At 40.4% G+C, this 16,081-nt stretch overlaps 4 protein-coding genes across 4 annotated transcripts; 2 read left to right on the top strand and 2 right to left on the bottom strand.

Annotated features, from left to right (window-relative positions):
- Positions 1-1,740: 1,740 nt before the first annotated feature.
- EAF01_009686 (uncharacterized protein) lies at positions 1,741-4,938 on the bottom strand. Its single transcript, XM_038917942.1, has 2 exons — positions 3,971-4,938; positions 1,741-3,804 (listed from the first exon to the last, which is right to left on the bottom strand). Exons 1-2 carry the CDS (start codon positions 4,601-4,603, stop codon positions 2,011-2,013), a joined length of 2,427 nt encoding a protein of 808 aa, XP_038766751.1. The 5' UTR covers positions 4,604-4,938; the 3' UTR covers positions 1,741-2,010.
- Positions 4,939-5,992: 1,054 nt separating this feature from the next.
- On the bottom strand, positions 5,993-6,373 carry EAF01_009685 (uncharacterized protein; the record flags this gene model as incomplete). Its single annotated transcript, XM_038917941.1, has 1 exon — positions 5,993-6,373. One exon carries the CDS (start codon positions 6,371-6,373, stop codon positions 5,993-5,995), a length of 381 nt encoding a protein of 126 aa, XP_038766750.1.
- Positions 6,374-8,296: 1,923 nt separating this feature from the next.
- Positions 8,297-9,118, top strand: EAF01_009684 (uncharacterized protein; the record flags this gene model as incomplete). Its single annotated transcript, XM_038917940.1, has 1 exon — positions 8,297-9,118. One exon carries the CDS (start codon positions 8,297-8,299, stop codon positions 9,116-9,118), a length of 822 nt encoding a protein of 273 aa, XP_038766749.1.
- Positions 9,119-10,511: 1,393 nt separating this feature from the next.
- On the top strand, positions 10,512-15,533 carry EAF01_009683 (uncharacterized protein). The gene is made up of 3 exons (XM_038917939.1): positions 10,512-12,810; positions 12,868-14,060; positions 14,114-15,533. Exons 1-3 carry the CDS (start codon positions 10,848-10,850, stop codon positions 15,290-15,292), a joined length of 4,335 nt encoding a protein of 1,444 aa, XP_038766748.1. The 5' UTR covers positions 10,512-10,847; the 3' UTR covers positions 15,293-15,533.
- Positions 15,534-16,081: the final 548 nt, after the last annotated feature.

The following is a 16,081-nucleotide window of genomic DNA, read 5'->3' as shown; positions in this document are numbered from 1 at the left end:
CTAAGAATCAAAAAAAGAGCAAATATTGAATGTTGATATTAAATAAATATGAAAGTTATAAATCAGTAGCTTTTCAAGTATACTACAAAGAGAATAATATTATATATCTAAGTTTACCACTACATTCAAGTTATTTAACTTAATCACTTAATATTAACTATTTTGATAATCTGAAATGTTTATATAATACTCAAATTGATAAATTTATTAAAGTATATATCAATTATATTTCGAAGATTGAATTCTTTATAGCTTTTAAAACTGTATATCAATAATCGATTACTATTCAGAATATGAAATCAAGATTTCAAAAAATAGATTTAATACTATTTAATCCTGAAATTGTACTCTCGAAATTAGATATTCGAATTCATATATCTACTTCTCCTCCTCTCTTTTTCAATCTAAATTAATAAAATTTTCAAACCTTTTACAACCCAACTAAAGCTCTTTTTCAATCAACATTAATTAAATCTCAAATAACTCATTATCAATCAAGCTCCCCTATATTTATATTTGAGATTGTATTAACTCTAACTAAAAGTATAAAATGATTAGCTTATGAAAATACACTCTTATATATAAAGAATCATACATTTCGAAAAGCAAATGAGGTATTAAACAAATATCAATATATATAAAAAATTCAATTATATTAAAAAGAAATACTTACTGAATAAAAGGCTTTAAATATATTATCTCAATAAAAGGTTAATATTTAGATTTAATATAATAAGTATCAAAAAGGGGGGAATTTTAATAGGAAAGTATCTTCTAATCAATATTATAGTAAATATAAAAAGATAGAATATAATATAAGAACCTATCAAAATTATATAATAAATTCTAGATTATTAAATTCTTGATAATTTTAATTAATTAATTCAATTATTATTAAATAATATAATTTTAAAAGTGTAAATTAAGGTGAAAGTGATTTATATACTGATATGGTCTACATACTAATAAACCATGTTATACACATGATTTTATAACTAATTAAATCCATAGAATAAATAAAAATGAAAGTATTTATATTTATTTTTTAAATAAATAATTAAAAAGTTTAATAATAAAAAAATTCTAGAAAATAAAAGAATAGATTTAATTAATCATTTTTTATTTTTAGTATACTCAAATTTTCTCTCAATTTTTAATTCTAATCTTTTCTTATATTTTACAATAATAGTAGTATTATTATTATTATTATATCTTTTATATATTTATATTTATATATACCTACTCATACAATAATCTTTCTCATATCTATAAAGAATTAAAAGAAGATATAGCTCTTAATTTAAAAGACAATTTTATATTTAATACTAACTTGAAACCTAACATTACCGAAATGAATAATTTATTGAAAATTCTAAAGATATAACATAACGTAATTCATATACGAGTAAATCATATCATCGAGTAAATCACTTTTTCATTCTAATTAATATATTCAAATTCATATCATTCAATAACTATTGATTCAATTAATTAAAGTTATTAAGAATCTAATAATCTAGAATCTGTTTTATCAATTTGATAAATTCTTATGTTATAATCTGTCTTTTCAAAGTTATTATAATATCATCTCCTTCCTCTCTCAAGGCCTCTCCCCCCTCCCTCTCCCTATTTCTTTTATATATATCTCTATTCCAACTTTAAAACTTATGAGTAGTGTGTAAGGTGTGAGAAATGTACCAGTTATCAAATTTTATCAATTTCAAAATACCGATAATATCAAGATTGAAAAAACCATATATATTAACGCTACGCTGTCTGCATTGAATATTGAATAACTCAATTTATTCATACCTTTCCTAATCCCAGATCCGATCCCCGATTCCACAACGCCATAACCCCAGTCAAGCCAAACCAAGGCAAGCTGAGCCGCATCAAACAAAACAAGACAAAAGAAAATAACCGCTAATGAGTAAACTTATCCAAAGTTCACCCGCTCACCAACTCATCATATCCCCTACCCATTACCACCTAATCATCAACAAGATCAATTCAATCCAACTCCCACGCCGCAACCCCTTCAAATTCCATCGCACACCTCCCCTTCATTCCCTCATAATCTCTCTTCGTCAATCCCCTCGCATCCTCTCCATTAACAACCGAAACCGCATACAAACTAATCGTCTGACCTCTCACTCCCAATTCCTTCACTCCCACATCTATCCACCACCAAAACCCATCAAAATCAAATGGTATCATATCATCCTTTTTTCCATCCACTCCTTTTATGCTGAGAACCAGACAATAAGGTTTCCCAAGACCATTTCGTTCAAAGTCGAAATGTTCACAGACTTTTGAGAATTGAAATCGCATCATTTCCTTAGACGTGGATGAGGCTTGTATGAATTTTTGAGGTGGAGTAATTGAAGTTTGTGAGATACCATGACGATCTTCCACAGAACCAAAAATTTGTAATGGTTCACCACCAAGATTTCCAATAAAGTATTCTTCCCACGTTAAAACCCTTCTATCTTTCCTGAAGAAATGTGGCTTATTGGCTGGAAAATGCTTGAGACCAAATTCTTCATTCGACATGGTAAAGTAGGATGAGATCAAATTTTTGTTGTACATTTGATTCTCTCCTAATTGTCCAGAACCCCAACAAGGGTCAATCAATTTCCATTCCCCTCCATCGATACGTACTGCATTCCAGGCATGACCACCAGGATTAGGTGGTGGACATGATTCTCCTGGTTTAAGAGGTGTATATCCAAATCCTTTTCCGTGACCGGTTACCATGATAGCTTCGAGTCCTGCTTTAAGTGCAATAGCCGTGAAAAGACCAGCATATCCACCACAAACAGCTAATCCAGTTTTAATAGTATCGGCAGGTGTAACATTCTTGACTCGGTTTCCAAAGAAAGCTCCAGTATCATAAGCGATGTTATGATGAAGCCAAACGAAGATCGCACGAGCTTTATCAGTAGGCGAGCTGAAAGAACGACAAAGAACATCAGCAAGATATCCTGTATTATCAGGGGATCTTGGAAGGAATTCCCTTGAATATTTTGATGCAATTTGATCCGGACCAGAAAAGTCTCGACATAAAAGGCAACCCTGTGATGAAGAAGATAATGTAGTTGGAGCAACACTTACATCTTTTACTAGAGCCGGTTTTGGCTTGGATCGAAGGTTGATAGGTGGTGGTACTCCTCCCCCAGATTTTGGTGCATCAGATGGTGATATTCCAGTCTTTTCAACCAAAAACTTTGACATAGCATCCGTTTCTCTCATATATTGATACTTTTCCGGATTATCTCCATTTCCGTCAAAGAACATAATGGTTGGATATCCTTCAATACCATATCTTGCCAAGAATGAGTTGTGTGCATCAACATCAACTTTTGCAATCACAATTCTATCAGAAGCAAATGCAAAATCCTCGGCAAGCTGTTTATAATGGTGATCCAATTCAACACAATACTTGCAATATGGAGCATAAAAGTCCACAAGAGCATATTTTCCCGAGAGAATAATACGATCAAAATTATTGGCATTCAATTCTTGAACAGCAGGACCAGAGGACCCATGGTAAGTAGGTGTTGGTCTTGGTGAAGGGTTTGGTGTTTCGGTAGATTTGTTACCAAATCCTAGTGATAGAATAGAACGAGCTTGGGATGGAGGTGGTAATCTTCGCTGTGGTAGAGAGACTGAATTTTCGTCCTCTACATTTGCGATGGGTCTAGGAGGCATTTTAGGTGGACCATTTGGTCTTGAAGGCATTTTGGGTGGCAATTCACGTTCAACGACTGGAGGTTGTTTGAGAATAACTGGAGCTGATTTGGTCTGTTTTTAAAAGTGTTAAATTTGTAATTATAAAGTACTTTAGAGCTAGGAGGAGAGTTGGGATGAATATGCTTGGAATTCCACACCCAACCTGAAATTGAACAAACTTTGATAATGAAATCGTCCACCCGCAACCAAAACTAGAAATAGTACTAGAAATACTTACAGAAACGAGAGGGAATTTAGCCTTCTGCTCTAATCTTGCCTTCTCTTGCAATTCTCTTCTTGAAGGTGGTAAAGGTGGAAGTTTTGCCATATCCAAGGGAGGAGGTAGCATTCTTCCATCTTTTGATCCTATAGATGTTGTTGAAGATGCAGATCTGCCATAGCTATTCAATGACATGGCCGAGACTGTGGACATCTGTGAAATGGTCGAATCCCCCGAGTCTCTCCTTGCTAATTGTGTAGAAGACGATGCTCTTCTCGGTGGCAGATTTGGAGTCGAGGCTTTTCTCGTGGGTAATGGAGGAGGTGCATTTCGAGCTGGGAGAGCAGGACTCTTGGAATTCTTAAAAGAGGCATTGCCATTGACTGGATTCGAGTTGGCTTTTGTGCCAAGTGGCTCATTGAATGGTTTCTGGTTAACAGAAGAACCATACGTGACAATTGGAGGATTGTTGGCAGTCTTTGGTCTTGTAGGAAGAGGAGGTCTATCGGAACTTGGAATAGGAGGTGGTGGTGGTCGTTTGGCTATTATCAAAGTATTATTGGGAGGGGCAGAGTCCCCCGCTTGTTGTTGCTTCAATGCAGCAATACGTTGGGCGAGGGTGGTAAACTGTGGCTCTTCAACATCGGCCATGATGTGCGATATGATTGTAGTAACTTTTCAGACCTTGGATAAAAGCCGGATTATATGTAGTAGCCAAGAAAACAGAAGGAATACTTGTTGAAGATGGGGCCTGTAAACTGTCTAAATGATTCACTTGATGTATGCTGAGTGTCACAACGAATTCGAAGCGCGAGAACGACAGTGAGATGAATACCTAGGTATTGAATATTAAAAGTTTGAGGAGAAACGAAAGTGTTATGACATGAACATTAATACGAAGTTTTCGAAATCAGGATTTTATTATATTATCGAAGGATTCCTGACAACTGTTGTTAAAGAATGAATGGAATTGAAATACCTCAGCACAAGGCTGTGGTGCGGCACAGTTAAGTAATTATTATGTATGTGATAATAGAACCTCGGAAGATCTTCAAACTGAGCTGTTTATTAAAGTGGTCGACGAAATTTCCAATTGGATAAAGCGAGATAAAGTAGACTTGGCAGGGACCAGAAGTGGAATTCTCAAAAGTCCCATCTCTCCATATCTCCGCAGAGAATTGGATTATAATTTATATTTATAGATTTTTGAGGTTTGCTTACTTGCTTTTAGATGATATATAAGGAAATACTTATCTAGGTATTTTATTAGAATGCTTCAACTGGTTTTGCCAATTTCAATAGCGTCCGAATTCATGGAATTTAGTAACAGAATCATCGGACTAGATTGTCACATCTACCTACTAGATTGGTAATTATGTATGTATATATGTATGTAAAAAGTTACACTCCAGACAAATTGAGACAATTGAAGTCATATACGGTACATTCGAGCGTAGCGAGCTATGGGGGTTTGGGGGCTTGCCCCCATTACAGTATTACAATCACCCATTGAACCATAATTAAGGAATTACATTCATGTCTATGTTGATGAAGAAAATGACGCTCCGCTAGCCCTCCGGGGGCCACTGCCGTGGAGGCAGAATATTTGGGGATGAATAATACCTTTACTAAGAATTTGGTAAAGTGTTTGATTAAGAAAGATATAGAATTGAGAACCTATGTCCTACAATACCCAGAGACACTATAGCCACCCATAACTCCTTTGGATCTGACAAATAGCTTTATCCATACACCTGAATCCCTTGAACCCATTGCATACAGTATTCTGCCAAGACAGGTCCAGCCAGCCCGATACGCCGATTATGTAGTTATACAGAGCTCCCAATCCAATTTTCAAATAGTGAGTGTTGAATATGCCTGCCTGGTTCTCGAGATACTCCCAATCGTATATACCCACTTCATTTCCATTGTCGAATCTGTGCTGCAGTATGCCTGCCTTCCCAATCCATCTACTTTCGAATACAAACAGCTTAACCATCCCACTCGATCCCTTTCCCATTCTCTGCACACAAACTTCCACTAAAGCAATAAATCCAAACAACAACAACAAGCCATAGCTCCTAAGCAAGCTCCCAAGAAGCCTTCACTGGAGGAACTTCTCTGCTGTTGACCATATCCCTGTTGATATCCATAAGGTTGTTGTTGGTATCCGTATGGAGGTTGTTGCTGATATCCCATCTGCGGACCTGGCGCATAGTATCCCCCTTGTGGTGGGTATCCTTGTTGAGGGTATTGACCTTGCGGGTATGGTTGTTGATATGGCTGCTGTTGATATTGAGGTTGAGGCGAGGGAGAAGGGTGCATATATGCTGCTTGAGGGGGATTGGGTGCAGAATTTTGACTGGGACCATCCGAGCCATATGCTGGAGGTGGAGGACCTTCTTCGTATTTCTTCGACATTTTTAATTGAGTTTTTATAGGTTGAATGCGACGTTGGCGTAGGTATGGTAATTCTCGGAGGTTGTCGGGTAGTGATGTGAAGTCTTTTTGTAGATAGGTAGGTAGGTCGGTGGGTAGGTAGGTAAATAAGTAGGTAGGTAGGTAGGTAGAATGCGAAGTCTTTGTATTAAGACAGATCTGTAGATGGTGGCGCTTGGTACGATCTAATAGTTCCGGAGCAACGTCATACAAGATGGCTAAGTCAATTAATTACGATCCAAAGTTTGTTTGACTTCGGATTCAACGGACATGGATATGGTTCGCCCGAACAATTGGGGGGGATGAATATAATGGTACTTGATGTCAAGAACAGCGATTGAAAGAAAAAGGAGATGAAAACGAATCTATTGAAGATGTCGAAATGACCTTGGATATATGGGTATTAGAATGAAGATGAAAATGAGAAAGAAACAAAGAAACGAAATGAAATGAAATGCTTGGTATTCGGAGTTTCTGGGCTTTTTCATATTTTGATAAGATAATACATTTACTGTCGCAAACTTGGCCTTTGACAGTGGCTTAGCACAAGATCATAATACCAATCAACTATCCTCGTACCAGCAATCCATTTGAGTACATCGCATGAGAGACGACACACACGCTTCATCGTTCAGCAGGAGGAGAATCTAATGCAAATCTCGAACATAGGGAGATGGAGTTCAAGCAAAAATATCAAGAGAAGTGATGTGATTATGATATCGTTAGCATTTATTTCATCACGTCTTATTCTATTCGTCCATAGCCAATGGCCATACCTAGGTAGCCATAGCCGTGGCCATGGTACTTATTGTTTGGTGGAGCCCATACATATTGTGATACGTCGGCGGTAGAGAGAGAGAGGAAAGATTTTCAAACTGTCTCTCCACAGTGGAGGGGCAACTGCAAGGTGAATCAATTCCAGTGCACAGAGTACCGGTACGTACCGATACTGCGGATGTACAGAGAGTGTACGAAGTATCTTCACATGCACCAGCACCGGCACCAGCACCACCAGCACATGCGCCTTCGTCCCTCGTCCCTCGACCCCTCGATGTGAGAGAATCCCATGCCAGCCCCTTTCTTTCTACCATGTCAACGGGATCAAATTTTCATCTCACCAAAAATACCTACCTCATGAAGCACGATATCATGAATACCGGTATACTACCAGCCATCTTTATTTTCACCCACTCACAGATCATGAAGCGTACCATATCTGCCTAGGGCCTGGTTCCCCAGAGAGTTCTCGTTCATGTTGTTCTAGATTGCGTCAGCCAAAGTAGAGAACTACGCGCAAGCGATTTGAACTACTAGGTAGGTACAGAAAACGGTTGTATGAGCGTACGTTGATAGGTAGGTACCATTATGCTCAGTACCTAGGTATGTATGGTATGGTATGGTATGCATGGGACAGTTTGAAGGAATCCTCGGAATGGGATAAATCTGCTTTTGGCTCATACTTCCCTTTCCAACTCCTTTCCAACTTTCTCTATATTCGTTCCTTTCTCCCTACCTACCTGCCTTCTCTCCCTTTGTCTCTCCTTCTCTCCTTCATATAATATATCTTCCATTTGGATATCTCCAATCATTCGTTCCTCCGTCCTCCGTCCTCGTTCCTCCATTCGTTATTCTGGTATTCACTTACCCACCCCATAATTCCATCTTCAAGAATCAGCTTATCAAATTCAAGCATCACCCCTCCACTTGAATTGTATTTATCGTATCGTATCACCTCGTCAAGCTTAGACCAGCATCTTTAAACAGCTCAGTCGTAAACAATCAATCAGGATATCAACACGCAGCATATGAAAACACATCACACTTCCGGCGCATAGTTTGGATTAAATTCAGGAAGCCTCCTCTACGCCTCGAGCGTCATATCGCTCGCAGGTTCATCATCAAAATATGGCACCTATTCCAATTTCTCGATTCTCGGGAATCTCAATATTCCCAAGAGATGTTGCGCATGCAGCTTCGGTAACCTCGAGGACGACGACAATTTTACAGCCAATCTCTACAATTTTCCAACGACGAAATGTGCAGTTATCTTCTTCAAAATTGACGAAAATCTGGGCTCGTCTAATCTCGCGACAAACTACGAGTAGTAACCCAAGTATCATTCCTACTACGTACGGACAAGAAAACAATTCTCCTTCGCCTGGCACAATTGTTGGCATAGTTTTGGGTTCGGTGGGAGGCTTTCTACTGCTCCTTTGGCTCTTATATACATGCTGCACATTGGGACGTCGTCAATCTGCGCAATCTACAGTTACCGAAGATATAAGTTTCCGTGAGAATGTTAGACGGCGATCGCATAATTCGCACAGGAGTTCGAGACCGCATAGTCGAAGAGTGAGCACAACAGAGAAAGTGGAGATTAGGCGTCAACGTAGTCGAAGCCCGGCTCCGGTTAGAGTGGTGCGGGAGGAAGTGCGACAAGAAACGAGGAGGCCTCCACCACCTGTTGAGAGAGTGGTTGTTGAGGAGAGGAGAGAGGTGAGAAGGAGTAGGGACAGAAGTCCAAGTTCAAGCGGTGGGGGTAGTGATAAAGTCGTGGTCATTGAAGAACACGATCCACCGAGGAGGTCGAAGAGTAAGAGGGAGAGGAGGGACCGTGGGGAACGGGCGGAGCGGGCGGAGCGAGACAGTGGATTCCGAACTGTAGATCCATTGAGTTTTGGGGGTGTCGTTGGTGGAGAAGGTCGAAGAGGTGAAAGGAGGAGATGATACCCAAAGTTGTGAGAGAAATAATGGAGTCGGGGTTGGAGGTGGAGATGGGAGGTATGGAGGTTTGGAGTAATGGCGGGAATATACCAGGAGATGGAAAGATACTCTGACATTAATATAATTACGACGAGCAACCCTTTCGACTATTTTCTTTCGGCAAACCTACACATGGAGGACCTCAATGTATTTTGAACCGCAAATTATGATTCTCGCGCGGAGGCCGCTCTTTGAATTCCATTTCATTGTACGATTTTTTACGGGTGGATGAACTTACTTACACGGTGCTGGCTGGCTGGTTGGATATGGCATGACTGATCAAATATCAAATATATGGGAAATGATCATGATGCATGGAGGAAAACTGTATGTAGTAATGACGACGAGGTGTTATAATTATCGAATCTCCAAGATGAAGTACACAGAGAAGATATCCTTGGATGTGTTCGTGTTCTGCACTCTCATTTCCCCGAACCTGAAGAAACTCAATAGCCGTGATCCGTCGGTAAACTCCTGTGGCTAGGCGTGCTAGGTACCTGGTAGCTAAATTCTACTCCGTAGTGTCGCGCCCACTTGTTTCCCTCATCGGTTTATCCGTTTATGACTTAGAAATGAGAGTAAGTACACTGGTGCACCTATTTGATGGCAAGGACTGCGGCTAGAAAAGTTTAATATTGTGTCCACCTGGGTATTTTTCGTATTAAAGCATTGCTCGCTCATCTGCAGACATCTCTATGCATATTCTAGGCTTGGAGTTTAATTTTTTTGGAAGGGGGGATTGGATGGAATGGGATGGGGAGGGCGATATCGGAGGGTTGAATAGGTAGGTAAGTAGTCAGTTAGTCAGTTAGTCAGTCAGTTATTAGTGTATGGGGGGAATGCGAGAGAAATATATAGAAATTGATTATCTTTTTATATAGAATGTAGTTTTGATATGAATGATGAATGATGAATGATGAATGATGAATTATAGTAATTAGAAGGTAGCAGATATATGAGTTTGAGTTGTAGTGTGATTAGTTTGTACTACTTCGTATAATAAGTTACCCAGGTAATTTTATCTTGTATAGTCAAGTTAACTACTTATTAATTACCTACCTAGGCAAATTCATACCAATACCAATCATTATTATTAATCCAAGCCCAATCGGAGTTCTACCACAATTTTACAATGCTGTGTGGGGTTTGGTAAATACCTATCTATAGGTAACCTTACCTTATTAGAATGCACAATTTTTGTGGACCACCAGTGGACTGACTAATGAAAGAAGATCAGATGTGGTTGTCAAAGGGCGTGTTATCGACATTTTCTGACAAGGATGGACGATAACCATGGATAACCAATTCATCCATGGAGATAGATGACTGTTCCCAGAGGAGGGGAGGGTAAGGTGACTGACTATTGTATCAGCTTTTGCACATGTTTTCTCTTCGATCATTCGTTCTTTCGTTCTTTCGTTCTCTCATTCTCTCATTCTCTCATTCTTATCTCTCATCCTCTGAACAAAATATATATCCAAGGATTAATCATCTTTCCTGTTCTACGCCCTTTCTTAGACTCTTTCTTATCCATATCTTCTTTCTCGTCGGCCTTACTCAATCGAGCACCTAGACAGTTTGGCATCGGATACTGGGTTGTTTCTCTATCAGAGTTCATTCCCCGCGTTCCACCTAGTCAATCGAGTCTTACATATCATTACACTTTCATCCCAACGGCCCTCACGCCCTCTAGATGACCACAATTGACGAGATGGATGAGTTCTTCAACTTTGATGATGCCACTCATGCGGCCACCCCTCCGACTACCGATCAATTCGAGTATGATATTAGTCATCTCAATACTGTCTCAAGTGCAGGTCCTTATGATATCGACCTAGCCTTTGCAGATCCTGAAGGGGATGAGAATTCTTTCAATTGTCTTCAACATTTCTCGGCTCCAGAAGAACAAGTCTCTCAAGATTTGGAAACTAGCGTGGTCACACCGGCACTTGACACTACCACACTTGAAGCACACGATTTTCAAGATTTTCCAAGATGGATTGATGGCATGTCAGAGCCTCTCAAACCTTGCTCACGATGTCGACAGGAAAATACACATTGCAAAGTCATCAAAGAGGGTTTCCGCAAGGGCTCTTGCACATGTTGTGTAGCTCTTGCCAGAACGTGCAGCTTAACACAAGATCTCAATATCAGGAGTAAAGTATTGTATGATTATCGTGCCTCGGGCAAGATCGATTGTGCTACTGATGGCCAAGGGTATTTTCGTATCAGAGAAGATGCATCTATGACCCCAGTCGGGCAGTGTGAGTACTGCAAATTATTGGCCCAACCATGTACAGGATTAGGAGACGGGGAGAGTCTCGCTTGTCAAAGTTGCTTGGCGTTGGGCCGACTTTGCAGTCTGGTCAAATACAGTGATTCTTGGAAAGTGGCAGAAGAGCAGGCTCAAAGCAATCCTCTCGCATCACCTGCATCACCATTTGAAGGCTACAAATCTTACCCTGTATCTCAAAACAACTCTTCAACAGATCTGCCAGCTCTTCAAACTTCAACAGAAAATCTTAAATCAGATGTTGGAGACAATAGTCCCAAAGCTGGTGCGAGATTCTCAAGACAATCCGTACGAATTCTTAAGGACTGGCTCGGCTTACATCATCGTCATCCATATCCAACTGATTCAGAGAGGGAGATCCTAATGTCCAAAACGGGATTGAACAAAACGCAAATCACAAATTGGCTTGCCAATGCCCGTCGTAGAGGAAAGACTAGGCCAACAGTTACTCCACCAACTGTGGGTAATTATGTAAATGCCATGGATATTCCAAGGAAAGCTACTCCTGCTTTGGAACATATGAATCCTTTGGAACGTTGGAAACACTCTCCACCCGAGCACGAACCTGCTTCCCAAACAGCTATTGCAAAGGCCGTCACGGCTTCTAGTTTTAGCTCTGGTATGGACAGTCCATACACAAGTTACGCTGATGATGGATCAAATCGATCCCTTTATAATGTGTCATCGGCGAGTAGTTTGGGCACTTCTCATTCTAGTGCCGGTTCTTTCGCTTCGGCATATTCTCATAAATCTCGTGGGTCATTTGGATCTTTCGGCTCTTTCGGAAATAAGGGTAGACGTCGTCGTCGTCGACAAGCACCTAAAGCAGCAAAGGTCATAGCTGCAGGGGCTCCGAGAACTTTCCAGTGCACTTTCTGTACTGAATCTTTCAAGACGAAACATGATTGGCAGAGGCATGAGAAGTCATTACATTTATCACTGGAGAGATGGACCTGTTGTCCCAATGGACCTATACAGTACAACAAAGAATTCGAGCGTCCAGGTTGCGTATATTGTGATCATCCAAACCCATCCGCCGCTCATGCAGAATCACATAACCACTCGAGTTGTGCTGAAAAGCCAATTGGAGAGAGGACATTCTATCGGAAAGATCACCTACGTCAACATTTGAACCTTGTTCATGATGTAAAATTCGCTAGTTGGAGTATGGAAAGTTGGAAAGCTATTACGCCAGAGATACGTTCTAGATGTGGTTTCTGTGGAATTGTGATGGATTCTTGGACTGCTAGAGTGGATCATCTGGCAGAACATTTCAAAAGTGGTAAAAGTATGGTTGACTGGAAAGGTGACTGGGGGTTTGAACCACAAATTCTTAACATCGTTGAGAACGGAATTCCTCCCTGTAAGTTTATTTTCCCTCTTCTGATTTCTCCATTCGTAATCACTAACTTTACATTAGATCTTATTCATGAAGAGCGAATGACCGTACGACCTTTCGAAGCCTCTCACGAACCTTACAACGAAGATCGTACACCAGAAAACTTGGTCAAGAGTGGCCTTACACAATACGTCAATGATAAAGTTGTACAAGGTATAACGCCTACCGATGAAGAATTACTCGTTATAGCTCGTCAAATAATTCGCAACCTGGATGCTGTCTCTGATTCACAACAATATCCCGAAGAATCTTGGTTACGAGATTTGATCTTGTTCTCTGGGTCAGATAACCACGAAGCAGATGAACAAGATACACTTGAAATGCCTCGAAAGAAACCATTCGAAACAGCTCAACATTCGTTAATTGGTGCAGCATCGTCAATGCATCAATGTCCAAAGGAGAAAGCTCTACGAAATTACGTTGATTCGAGACAAATGATTGGTCTAACTGCTACGGATTCTGAATTACAAGTTGAAGCATGCAGAATTCTTGAAGAAGCTGAATTAACTGCTACAGTACCTTGCAAAGGTGCTGTTTCTTGGTTCAAATATTTGATAAAGAACTCGACTTTCTGGCTCGCTGATTTTAGAAGACGTGCGGGCTTGCCTAGGAGTTCTGAAATGGCTAACGAAGGTGTAAGATCAAAGGACGAAACTTCCATTGATCATGCCATACACAACTATGCAAGACTCGAAGCAGAGATGAAAGATTATGTGCAAACTCAAGCGGCACTGGGTATAAAGCCTGCAGATTCTGATCTTCAACGACATGCTAGACTCATCGTTTATGGAAGTGATGATCAATGGAATCAAACTTGGGCTGACGATCCATTATATCTTCACATATTCAAAACCAGAAACGGACTTGCGCCAGCTGCAGAAAACAAACCTTCCATTATGTTTCCAACAGCTATTGATTCTCCTGGGCAAGCTGCATCGTCTCCATCACGAACTTTACACTGGGAGTTGGAGAACTATGAAGCTCGTAGTCGTCCAGGAAGTAAAGGAAGTAAAGGAAGTAAAGGAACTTCACCAAACACAAATTACAATCAGCCAATTCATACACTCACAGCATCCAATCAACCATCAGTAACCTCTAGCCCTGCACAATCTCTAAAATATTTTATCAACGATGTAAATTCTAATACTCGGTTAGTCAGAGAGCTTTTGAGATTCGTGGCAAGGTGCATGTCACCAAACAACCCCAATCAACATGTAAGCTCACCTTGTTCTTTAATATTATCTATCGATGTATTAACAAGTAGTAGGTACCAACAGACGCCGAGCTTCAAAATCAAGCTCGCTGGGTGAAATATGATGATGATGACCCATGGAATCAAACCGTAGCAGACAATACCGAATGGCTAATGCGTTTCAAACGTGATGCTGGTCTCTCCCCACAAGAATCGGGACCAGGCCTTCCTACGGAAAATCTCTCCTGGAAAGCCTCTTTGAGTGGCACAGGCTTTTGTCCACCTCATCTAGATCCAGGAAAAGACGTTAAGGCATGTGATACAACAGAATTTGGAGGCCACATCAACGAAATGGACGAAAGCGAAAAGATTGTGAAATTGAGAGGAAACCCCGCAAATGAATACACTAATAGTCTCAAACAACGTTATAAGATCCCCGCACAAGTGTTCTGCTCGAGAGAACTGGAAGAAGCATTATCAGATTTGGTCAAGACCGAAAAGGCTCAAGGGCGCGTTCCATCCGATGAGTTATTAAGGGCTAAAGCAAGAGAGATTTTGAATGTGTCCGACACGGCTGCGGATGATAGTCAACTTTTGGAGAAATTCAAAACCCTTTATGGTGTTTATTTATCAAGTTCATCGCTACATTCGCAAACTCAAACTCAAACTTACCAACCACAAGCCCAATCAATCCCTTCCTTTTCAGCACATCAAACACCGGCTTTCCTCAACAATGATGAACTGTTGGCTTCCTTTGATGAGGAAATACTCAATAGCACAGATATGGATTTGGGCATGGAGTTGAATACATCGCCATTCAACAACATGGATTTCCTCTCAAATCATCCTTCGACACCATTAGGAACTATCGCTGGCTCATGTGTATCTACTTTGCCGCCATCCAGCAATGGTAATCCGAATATGGAATTTGATATGGGAATGAATATGGATCTCACAATGGGAAATAATGGTTCCGACCCATGGGCTGGCTCACAATCAAATGACACTGATATGGGTGCTTTCGGGGCGTGGGAAACCATGGAAGGTATAGGGGAAATGGATGAGACATTCAATTTCGAGGGATTAGAGGGATTAAATGAAGAGAATATGAATAAAGAAATCGAATATGCGGAGCTGCCTAGAGTTAGTACGGCGACGGCCAGTCCGTGGCGAAGGAGAGCGAGTGAGAGGTTCGCAAGGGATGGAGGGAGAGGGTTCGATTTTGAAAGAGGTGGTAGGGAGAGGTTATGGTAGAGATTATGAAAGAAAGGAGAATTATGAATGACGTTTTTCATAGGTTAGCGATGAGGAATTGGGTTATTGGAAGGCGTTTGAATGTCATTTTTCATGATAGGTAGTATATTGCAATGCAATGAGATGAAATACCGTAATGATGATAAAATCTGTGTATAGGAATAAAAGAGAACGGGATGGAAAGGGTTGGGATGGGATGGGATGGGATAGACAATTCTAATTTAACAATATCTAAATTAACATTCTTTAATACTTGATACTTGATACTCTATATTCATTACCTCATTCATCTATAACAGACGCTCCGCTGGCCCTCTGGGAGCCACTGCCGTGGAGGCCGAATAGCTTCTTATTAGATATGGAAGAATAGGTATGATATGATATGATATGATATAATGTAATACAATACGTAAAACTTCGAGCGCAGCGAGCTAGGGGGTTTGGGGGGTTGACGATAGGGGTTTGGAGGTGGGTGGTTAGTTTTTGGGGGGAGGGGGGTTGGGATGAAGAATGTGAGGAATGGATATTGGTGTTGGAGTTGGAGTTTGGAGTTTGGAGTTTGGAGTTTGAAGTTTAGAAGGGAAGTTTGATGGAGGGAAGGGGGAGTTTGGGAGTTTGGAGGGAAGTTTGGAGGGGCAAGTTTGGAGAGGAAGTTTGAAGGGGAAGTTTATAAGACGCAGAGAGAATAAGGAGAAGAGGAAAAGAGAACAAAAGGAAAGGAGAAAAAAGAAAAGAAAGGAAAGAGGAGAAGAGGAGAAGGAGGGAGAGGAGAGAGGGAGCCGGCGGAAA

Source organism: Botrytis porri (assembly GCF_014898465.1).
Source record: "Botrytis porri strain MUCL 3234 chromosome Unknown BPOR_014, whole genome shotgun sequence".
Taxonomy (NCBI): Eukaryota; Fungi; Ascomycota; class Leotiomycetes; order Helotiales; family Sclerotiniaceae; genus Botrytis; species Botrytis porri.
The sequence above is the reverse complement of the archived record's forward strand: the minus strand, read 5'-3'. Positions and strand labels throughout refer to the sequence as shown.